At 39.7% G+C, this 11,325-nt stretch overlaps 1 protein-coding gene across 1 annotated transcript in view; it reads left to right on the top strand.

Annotated features, from left to right (window-relative positions):
• The first annotated feature begins 925 nt into the window (after nt 1–925).
• The window catches only part of NAV2 (neuron navigator 2), a 219,736-nt gene continuing 209,336 nt past the window's right edge, over nt 926–11,325 (top strand). Inside the window, 1 exon segment of the mRNA XM_010007437.1 lies at nt 926–1,183. Coding sequence (XP_010005739.1) covers nt 926–1,183 — 258 coding nt within the window.

The following is an 11,325-nucleotide window of genomic DNA, read 5'->3' as shown; positions in this document are numbered from 1 at the left end:
CAGGAGGCGCGGCGCAGCGCCGGGCGGGATCCCGCTCCACTGCGGGAGGGGAAAATGAGCGGGCGGCTGCTTTCCCTTCCCCTCTGACAGCCGAACGATTTGGGGTTTTTTATTTTATTATTATTTTCCCCTCCAGGTTTTCACCAGCAGCACTGGGGGAGCCGGGAAATTTTGTGGCCGCTGCCAGATTTGTCTTTAAAATTGTGGTCAGTGTGGACGGGGTCTCCTTCTGCTCCGGCATCGTTGTCCTGTTCACAGCTATTAAGACTTAAGAAGCTTGATTCTCTAAGGCTGGTATCCAAGGGCATCAGTCATTAACACACTGAGCTACATCTGCTTCTTGGCTAAGACTGAAGAAAGACATTTTAAGCTGGAAATCCTGCCTGCTTGCTCGCTCGCTCGCTCTCTAGTGCATACGGAAGGGGAAGCACATGCAGCAGCAGGGTTTTTTTTTTTTTTTTTTTTTTTTTTATTCCAAAAGGCTTTGTAGATGCGGTGACAAGATAATGGAGTGAAAGTCTCCCATTTCCAGGGAAGAAAATTACAGGAGTCAGCCAGAGAAAGGAAGGAGCAAGTTAAATAACAGCAGAAATAGGAAGGAAGACAGGAGGACACTGGTGAAGAACTGAAAATAAAATTAGAGGAAACAGGTGGAAGGCTGGCATAAAGCTGGGACATATCATAGACTGAAAGTGGTTTGAGTAGCTTCTTTTTTTTTCTTTTTTATTTTTTTTCTTTTTTCTTTTTTTTGATTATTTTGTTACTGGTTTTAAACTCTAAGCTGGTTTTGGAGATCCCTGCAGTAAACCAGTCTGCTTTAGGGTAGAGCAGCTTCCCCAACGTGTCCCTTTCTCTCTCCCTGCCTGCTGTCTCTGCTGTTGCTGCTGCTGCTGACAGAAACGTGTTAGGAAAGCAGAAAGGGAAAATGCCAGCCATCCTGGTAGCCTCCAAAATGAAATCGGGACTACCTAAACCCGTGCACAGCGCTGCTCCTATCCTGCATGTCCCAACGGCCAGGACCATCCCACAGCCCTGTTACCTGAAGTTTGGGAGCAAGGTGGAGGTGACGAAGCCATTGTATTCCAGCCAGATTCCTCTCAAATCTTCAAATGGACAAGAGAATGCAGGAGATGGACTCCCACCAAGGAAGAGTAGCTCGACAGAAAATGGATTTGACACACAGGTTAGAAGGCAGCAGTGCTGGGGAGGTGTATGTGGGAATGTAATTCTATACTGAATGTGTGCAGCAGGTTTTTTGAGGTAGATGGATAGTGGTGTGAGCAGCAGTGAGAGAACTGGGTGTGTGTGTGTGTGTGTGTGCATATGTATGTGTGTAATAACATCTGTCTGCAGTGGTGGGATGTTTTCTGCATAGTGGCATGTGTTACCAAGGGATGGCTTTGTGATTTTGTCAGCATGGTGGAGCTGGTGGTGAGGGATGGTGCTGTGTGTGCTGCTTGCCTGTGTTACCTTCTCTATTGCCTGTGCTTGAACTTGGGGAATTTACAGAAGGGAGATGGTGGAGATGTTGTTTGTGGGGTGTATTCTTTGTGTTCTTTCTGTAGGTGCTAATTGTAGTGGTGGGGTTGTGTGCCTGGGATGGGGAGAGATTGCTGGTTGTCATGAATGTGTTTTGTGTTGGGTTATGCATTGCACTGTACTGAATGTTTTGTGTTTGTAGTTGTGTAGGGAGTGAATGGGAGGCAGTGCTTTATGTGAAATTACAATGTGCTCGTCATTCTCAGTGCAGCTAAATAGATCATGTAGGAAATGAACACTCAAGTGGAATTGCCTGTTAGTGCTACATGTGCATGACATCACAGATGCACCACATTATCAATTTGTCCTTCTTAGATTTCCCTTTAATGCGTATCAGTTTTCTAATCTGTTTTTATATATGCTGCTTCCTGTGTAGGGAGGAGACATGGAGACACAGACGTTCTTCAGCTTGTTTAATTTTTATCAGCATAGGAAGGTTTTCAGTGTGGCTCAGATTGCTTGGTGCTCCTGATGCCCCAGTGTGCTCCAGAGCAGCGTGAGCAGCTCGTAGGTGTCAGCGTACGCCGGCGGGAGCAAAGCAGATGGGCTGCTGCAGCAAGCAGAATTGATTAACAGGATATAGGGATTGCTGTACAGCAGCCTGATGTATTCTGGCAACAGAGGTGTACATTGCAAGCTGCTCCTACCAATTTCTGAGCCCAGTAGAAGGTGATACCGTTATACTGGGATAGGGAAATGATGACACATGCTTTCTTTTTTTTCCCTTTTCCTTCCTCAAGGATTAATGTGTCATCCCTGCCATCTAGATTTTGAAATCTCTGGCCTTCTAACCTTATTCTCTAAAGGCAAGTGTGTCTACTGATTGGGTATGTTTGGCCCTGTGCCCTGAATTTTAGGATATGCTGCACTTTCCTTGCTCGTAGACAGGGTGATGCATCAGGCTGCTCAGGCTAGACAAATGTGTCCCTCAGCTCCTGAGGGACTAAGAGTAGAAAATGAGACAGACAAATAACGGTGGCAGGGTGGTGGCAGCAGAAGGACTGACCTGCACATCACATCTTGTTCTTAGGAGAGAGACAAATACTCCTTTTTCCTTGTGCTAGTGTCTATCTTTGTTATTATGAAATGTCAGCAAAATCTCATTATCTACTGCTCTTTCTCTCAGATATGCCTTGGTTTCTGCATAGAAATTTACATTCCTGCAAAAGAGATGGTTATTTATAAGTACTTTCTCATCTTATAGCAGATTGTAATCAGGTAGGTCCTGCCAGTGGTAGCCATTTGCAGCAGTAAGGGGAATACTATGGTGTTTTTAACCGTTAAACAGATGTGGAACAAATATCAAATATCTTGTTAATGAAATGTCTTCATGCTTAAATGTTATAGTTAAGCAGGGAGTGATTTTGGCTAAAGGAATTTCAGATAATTTTGAGTTTTGGATAGCTTCAGCAGCAGGCAAAATCCTAAGCTTTGCCATTCTCAGTAACTTCATTTGGGTAGCAGTCTTAACAGATGACCAGCACCTTTTAAGGTGTGAACCAGTGAGGTTTGTTTTACCATCCATTATCTTGAATAAACATGGTCCCTTTTTGTTATTCTAATTGATCCAACTTTGATCCCTCTGCCCACAAAAGCATGAAGATTTTTGCCATTCAAGGTAGTAATTTGGAACGTTGGTCTGTATCTAAAGAGAGATGTTTTCCAGATAGATCAAAGGGGATGTTCTTTTCTTTATCTACCATCTTTGCCTCCCAAGGGAGGAGGAATGGGATGGATGGACAGCTGCTGGATGGTATGTCAGCGGCTGAAGCATTTTTATCTTGGAAAACCTTCAGCTACATTTAGGTGCAGTCAGGTATAGAAGTGCTTTCTGACAGTAAGCCTAGTAAGGTTTAGTCTTAAATACTGCACTAGGACTAAATATCTGAAGAATCAAAGACATGTCCTATGAATGTGACCAATTGCTCTTCTGGATATTCTGTGTTTAAGCCCCAGTGCTGCCCTCACCATTTTACAGTGCAGGCACTGGGCATCCCCTGTGAGGGAGGAAAGTTATTTTCTTGTGATGGCATTTAAAGATTAGATCCAGAAGTAGAACTCATGCCAAATGCTTTGGTCCCTATCTTTTGTAGATCTTAGTCCTTGCATGGAGTTTGCAGCCCACGGGGAAGGACATCATATCCTCCTCTGTGGGTGGAGGGAAAATTAAAGAGGTTGTGACACTTGGATCAAAAAAAGAAAACAAGAAATAAAAATGACTAAAGTGGATTTAACTTGTGCTGTATTCCTTGCTGAGACTGAACTTGGAATTTGCAGTCCTGAGCTTTCTCTTGGAATTAGAGGCATAAGCTGTTTCCATCAAAGCCCAAGGTGATATCAGGCCACTTTCAACACAAGTGGCAGAGATGCATTGCTTTTGTACAACTGCTTAGTGGTCAGAGCATTCACTCAGAGAGAGGGCTATCTGAGTTCAGTTTCTATTTCAACACCAAACTCTTATCGTATCTCTGGAGGGTTTCATAATCAACAAGCCACAGGATGTTCTGGGAGTATTTTAGGGAGATGCTCTTAATCCCGTTGAAGTTGGTCCTCTTCACACTATGTAATATAAAATTCAGTTGCATGTCCAGAATAAGGACAGATGAGCAACTTGACCTCATGTTTAGGACATCTGCTTACAGGGAGAGAGATGATGGGGAGGGATGAAACAGGTAGGACACCTTTAACTAGTAGTACATGCAAACTTGTCTCTCCCATCATGGTGTACAGATACTTCCACTTTGAATTTATGTGTGCCTTTTTTCCTGCACTTCGATTTACTGATTATTCTGGAGAAGAGGCTGTGCCTAGTGCATCCATCAGAAGAAAGAGACCATGTTCTAATGGTGGTTTAGTATGTTTCAAGCCATTTGCAAACTCGTGATACTTTCATAAGCTTTTCCCTGCCAGATGGTACCTATCTTGAGCCTTGTTCTTCAGAGAACACGGGCACTGCAGGTGGTATTCATTAAAGTTTTGAAAAACTGCTGAAAATCAAGGTGTCCCACTTCAAACTTGGTTCTCAGTGTATGCTTCTATTTTTTTATCTTTGTCCTTCTTGTTATGGTTTTACATGTGTAAGCTAGACTTAATAGTGACTGGAAGTTTTGAGCCTTAAGGCCATATAAGGGCGATGTGTTATTTAAAATGCTGTGCAATTTATAAAAAGCATTCTTCAGAGTATTTTCAGAGGCACTTTCCAGAGAAAGGTCTGAGGGTTCTAGCATCAAGCCCATTGTAAATGTTAGTTGGAAATCCTAGGTTGATGAATCATGGCAGTATCATTCCTGTTTTATTGTTACTGATATACACACTCCATTCATTTTTCCATAGTAAATTCTCTGTGTTGTGCACAACAGTATCCTGCTGTTGTACTGGTGGTTATTTTGTCTTATTTGAAAAGGCCGCCAATAAATTGTACCCGTATTTAGAGAGCATTGTTTTGGAAATATTTAACTTTGTTACCAGAGAAACTTCCGTTGAGTAGATAGCAGGGCAGGGATCTCTCGTATACTGAGTGGTATTTATTAGGTAGTCTGAAAAAGCTATATGCATTCAGCTACTCAATTTGCAGTACTTATTTAAGACAGAAGTCCTTGCCAGTTTGAAGTCCATGGGCATGGTTAAAATGTTCATGCAGGATGCAGGAGGGGAAGTGGTGTTCCAGGAATACAGTCTGTTGTTATGATATTGTAAAAGCCACCAAAGGAGACTGTGGATTCAATGACTTTGTTTATTGCTGTTATGTTGTATTCTCTAGATTCTTGATTTTCGTTTTCTGGAGAACCTTGAAAAATGATTACTTTTTATGTCTGAAGTAACTGTAGCCTCTTAAAATCACAGGGAACTTCCTAAGTCTTTGATCCCACCCTTCCACTAGAGCACTTGAAGTTGACAGGCATTTCTTTAATCTGGTATTAAAATACTTGTATGTAGCAATTACTGATAACTATTATTGATGTTTGACAGGGAGGGCTGCTGGTGGGGTGTTAATTCTTTGCAAAATTCTCTGCAGTATTTGCTGAAAGTTAGGCAGCTCTCTTCTGGTGGATGTGGAAGGCAGATCCTTACTAGGTGTTACCATGTTCTCCCTCACTTTCCTCTTTCTCTACACCAGGCAAACCTAATTCGTCTAACCTTTTCTCTCGGGATTTCTAGAGCTCTTACAGCTCTTGGTGTTATCTACTGAACTCTTCTCAGTTTGCCTAGAGCTTTTTTTAAGAATTCTGTTCCAAACCACATAGATGTCAGTGCAATAAAACTCCCTTGCTCAGCTACATTTTTTTTCACACTGGTTTCCCAATCTGTGAAGATCATGTTGAGTTTGGTGTTCTAGTTCTGAGGCATTCTAAATCTCCTCGTTTTCTAGTCTTACACTGTGTTTTTCTTATAGTAATTTAATTCTTCTTTCCCAATTTGTGAAGATCATCTGCAGCTGAGGTGTGCTATCCAAATATGTTACCACAAAAATGTTTTAAAATTCATATTAATGATCTTGCTTATATAATTATGGCTAAATAATGAATTGCTAGGAGGTTGTTCCCAATGAAATGTTCTCAGATAAAAAACAAGAAAATAATTTGGAAGTTGTTTTATTGTGATTATTGGCATGGAGTCAGTGATCTGTCTTTTAACATAAAGAACTACCCCTTTTTAATGCCCTGCATTAGAACAAAAGATGTAAGGTTGCACTATCAATTCAGGAGGTTCTTTCAGTGTTGGATTTTCATATAGATTATGCAAAGGGTCAGTTGAAATTCAAACTCCCGTTCTGCCTTTTAATTGTTCTGGGTAATGAATGAAAATGTGTTTTGATCTGATTTCACTTCAATTGTGACAGTTCTTGAGTCAAAGGGTATTTGGTTCTTGTGTAACATTCCTTCCCAAGTCCGGTACCTTCCCTGTCCGCTTGCCCAAGATGAGATTTCCAGAGATATTTATTGTTGAGCTAAAAATGCTGCTGTTGAATTCACTCAAGTTTTTATTGGCCCATGGTTAGTGATTTTGAAACCCTCATTTAATATGACATTTTTTCCCTGCTTTTTTTTTTTTTTTATGTTATTTCTCTGAAATTTAGTAATAGTTTATATATCTAAGGGGCTTCCAAATTTTAATAGACTTAATCTAAGAGCAATCCTTAGAGGTATGGATATTGTTTCTTTTTTTAATAAATTAATGGCTAAGGCACAAAGAGACTTACCCAAGGTCATAAAGTCTGCAGTGCTGTAGAAAATTACTAGCTAGTCCCATGACTATTAGATTATCTTTCTCCTTTGCTGCTACTTCTTAATCAGTTCAAAATGCTCATGCATATGGTGTCCATGTGTTCTCCCTCTGTCCTTGAAACTGCTAGCTTACTCCATAAAACTGTATTTCTTTAGTGAACACTCTCACTTTCTTTGTGTTTTAGCCAGTAATTTTTATCACCTTCTGCTCTGACACTTGATACATGGTAGCACCCAAGCAGGACACATTGGTCCAGCTGTCCTCTAACCAGAAATAGGTTAATTATTAATATTTGTTCTTGCTTTCTTCCTGCCTGCCTTTACCTCCCTGGCTGCACTGGTGAATTTCTTTGACAGCTTTTAGAGTTTTGCTTCTTAGTTTCCCCAGATCATTTGTCCATTTTGTGTTCCACAGAACTTCCCTTTCTTGATGTATGGGGTTGTATTTCAGTTCTGTTGCACACTGAGTCTCTGCTGGAGGCTTGTTTGACCTGAAATTGGCTTCAGCAGAGAAGCATTAAGTCTTTCTCCCAATCCACCTGCTAGCTGCTAGATCTAATTTGTTAATGTTCAAATATGGATAAAATAATTTTAAAAGCAAGTGTAACATGAGGAAACTGAAAGACAAAAGCATCTGTGTGTATCATAAGACCTAGCACAAACAGCATTTGAGCTGTACAAATGTTCTTAGTGGCTGAAGCCCATGCTGGCATGGCTTTATGGAGCTCATCATAAAGTGACATCCTCTAGTCTTCTCCAAAATACTCTCCTCAAAAATCAGGTGGTATGAAATATAAAACCTCTCCTAAAGGAATCTCCTGCAGATGCAGAGAGGTACAAGGATGTCAGTAGAGGAGAACAACAGATACTGCTTTTAAAACTCCTGGCACAAAACCTGAGCTTTATTTCTCAAAAAAAATTAAATCAAATTATAAAGAAGGGGTCTGGTAAACAAAACGTGTACCTTTTCCAACTTCCAAGTACCTGACAATTACCAAAAAGAAAGCAGATTAAGAGACCAACACTGCCTGTACTCTTTCTATTTATTTTATTTTATTTTTATTTCAGAAGATATCAGAGAAGAAAGCCTTTATTTTTTTGAGAGGGGAAGGGTGGAGTCAGTGCTTGGTTTTGGAAATTCAGGGCTGGTTCTGGCTATTTTTTATTTCCTTTGCAGAATCTTTTGTGGAACACTGTCTACTCTGTAATTTTAGTTTCCAGATTATCTCACCAGCAGATTTAAATATTTGTTTAATTTGTAGAATATTTTAATGCTGTAAGCCTGCAAGTGTGTTTTTCCTACAAAAGTGGAAGAAAATAAGGAGGGATTTAAATCAACAATCATATTGTTGGAACTTCCCAAACTTGTAACACAGAATAAATATTATAAATGATGCTTAATAAGATACACTTTTGAATAAAGTGATGTTGGGCCTTTAAGGGAAGGATGTGGTTTCTGTTCTTCCATTTTTTCCCCACTTGTTTTCTGCTTATTTAAGCTTTGAGGAGAAACTTTCTACTTTTATTCTGATACAAATCAAGATATTATCTTAAAATTTAACCCACTAATTTCTGTTTTCCTTGCAACAAACTGTAAAATCTCAACCAAACTCAGATTCATTCTCCTGAGAAGTTTACCTGGCTAAAAATACCCTGTTTGAACATCATTTTTAGAAACATCTATATTTGAAGTATATAAATGGTCAGATTTTATGTGTATTATTAGATGTGAACTGTTGGTACATTTTGTAACAGGAAGCTGCTGGTTTTCCATTCACCAAGAACTGGAATTCAGTCAAACACTTGGCATTTAGTTGTATGCCTCTAATTTTATCTGTAAATTGTTCTTTCTGAAATAGTTTGTGGAAACATTCTCAGTTTCTTCAGTTTTGCAAAGCATAGGCATGGAAATAACTGCTAAAACTTAAAACAAATAAGCCATTTATTATAATAACTGAGAGAACAGGTCACTTCTTATTTGAAAACAGGCTGAGATCTGAAGTTTTACTTTGATACCACCTTTTTTTAAAATTTTTTCCTCTTGAAAGTATTTTTAGGTGTGTTATCCTTGGATTATTTTTCATTTTACTTTGGGGTTATTTTAGAATTGGAAGCAATGTGTGGGAAAACAATACATGAGAGGAAAAAATATCTAACTTCTGGATTTCAAAATACACTTTTACCAGGACTTTTGGCCCTGTGCATGTTCAGTTTTGGACTGTCATATAATAACCTTTTGACAATGTCTTGTTTACTCCCATGGCCTCTTCTTAAATTTACCCTGTGTCCACCCCTTGTCTTGAATATTCTCATTAAGTCTTTCTATCCTCAGCTTGTGTGGGTTTTTTCTGTACAGTTATGGCTAGAAGTTGCCCTATCTTCTTTCTCATAGTTGGAAGGAATCACTAGATTTCCTTATTTTACCTGTCCTGCCACTAATATTGGTTCATTTCTTCTGTCTTCGCTAATGAAATAAGAAATAAAATTCTATATACAGCCACAAAATAGCCCAACAAAACCCCCAAATCAATCCTTGACAGCTGACTTACTATGTGGCTGAAGAAGTGGCTGTTCTTATTGTTCTCAGTCTTGTGGATTTGGTTAGGCTTTCTCCAAAAGGAAGGGCATAATGAACATCCTCAATATTTTCCTTGTTCTTCCTTATATCCCTAACGCTGGAATAATGTTTTTGTACTAGGTGACTATATTTTTCAGGAAGAAAATCTAGGATACTTTGGTTTTCAGAGAAACAGAAGAGGCAAAATGACAGGCTGGAACTGTAATTTTATGCATTTTAATGTCTGTGATGGAGCTCTTTAGAAGCTGTTCTTCTAACTAATTGGATCTGGAGCGTGATGGTCTCCTTGCTGCAACATGTGAGGATCTGTAATACTTCCTAGTGTCTCAGCCTCCTTGTATCCATCCTGCTTGATGGATCTGTCATTTAGACAACTGAGAGACATCCTGAGTTGTGAAGATGGTTGCAGTACTACTTTATTGTTTCACATGATGAGGTGACTTCCCATATTGGATGACCTATCTTCTATTGAAAGTGCTGACCAGACATTCTTTTTATATTGTATTTTTCTGCCATCTAGTAATTCCATGTACTTACCCATTGGTACAATAAAATTAATACCTTGATGGGATTTCATGTTGTTGATCTAATTTGTGTGCCCACATTTTATGGTGAGTATGGACACTGAGACTTAGTTACACTTATGTATCTTGAAACAAATATTCAGAAGTGGATTCCTTTTTCTTTAGCTGTGTCCACCTGAATCATGTCCACCGTTAGAAACTACAGGTAACTTGAGTGGCAATAGGCTAAATTCAGGTTTCGTACAAGTATTTTTCAAAGACTGCAACAGCTGTCTTTGCACATCATATCTATTTTTGGCTGCTTCTTAGGTTATGTCTAATTATCAGGAAGTCATTTCTAATCAACCTGTACAAGGGGTCTAGCAAATTTGCTTCCTCTGGCAGACAGACAACTATCAGGCTTAGCATTGTAAGATCAAGCAGATGCAAAGATCTGTGTCATGTCTTTTGGAGTCAGAAATTCTCCCTAGAGAATGTAGCAGGCTGCAAAATTGTATTTTATGGGAGAAATGTAATGTGAGAACAGCATCTGCATGTGTGTGTCAGAGGTTAAAGCCTGGAACAGATGTAGAGGACACACTGGCATCCACAAAGATCAGTGCACAACTTTGAATACAGCTGGCGGAAAAAATAATTAATGGATTGGGCTGGTAAGACAAACCTGATTTAATTATAAATTCTTCATTTCAAAGAGCTGACATTGAAGTCTTCAGAACTAATTTTAAAATGTCATGTGTGTTTCAGGATCAAGTGTGCATTGGCCATTTGAAGCAAAAGCTTAGAAACAAGTTTAGCTTTTCCTGCTTGATAACCATGGGTCAGTCTGCTTCTCAGGACAGCCATATATATTCCAGACTTGTCTGTGGCTTAACTGGGGTGGATTATTTTGGGAAGGAGTATTTTCAGCATTGCTATGTCTTACTCCTCCGACATGGGCTCTGGAGCACACAGGGCCTGATCCTCCAGGATAATGTGCCAAACAAGCACTGCCAAGGAAAGCTGGCAAAAAAGGTGCCTGTCCTCTAGCTTGGAGTTGGAAAGGGGAGGCAGCAGACTCCCATTTATCCCTACACAACCTCGCCAGGGGAATTCTAATGAATATGCTGTAATTTACAAAACAAAACCACTTTCTGCTTTTCAAGAGGGAAGAGCAGCGGTTGCCTAGGATCCTGTTTCCAAGCAGTCAGATACAAACTTCCCTCACTGCAGCAATGGAGTATTTCCTTTTGGTTGCCTGTAAGAGTCAGAGTTTTGGCTTTGTATCTCGTAGGGTTTGGACCACATGGAGTGACTTGTTTTATAGGATTTAATACAATGACTCAAAACCACTGAACGGAAATCTAGTTGTCATAAGGAGCACAAATAATTGGAAGAGGACCTGTTTGTAAATGGAAATGTCATGCACTTAAAATTTAATGATGGAAACATCTTCTCCGAGTGAGATCTGGGATTTCCTCTT

The sequence above is a fragment of the Chaetura pelagica genome, unplaced genomic scaffold, assembly GCF_000747805.2.
Source record: "Chaetura pelagica isolate M959 unplaced genomic scaffold, ChaPel_1.0 scaffold401, whole genome shotgun sequence".
In the NCBI taxonomy this organism is placed as follows: Eukaryota; Metazoa; Chordata; class Aves; order Apodiformes; family Apodidae; genus Chaetura; species Chaetura pelagica.
The sequence above is the reverse complement of the archived record's forward strand: the minus strand, read 5'-3'. Positions and strand labels throughout refer to the sequence as shown.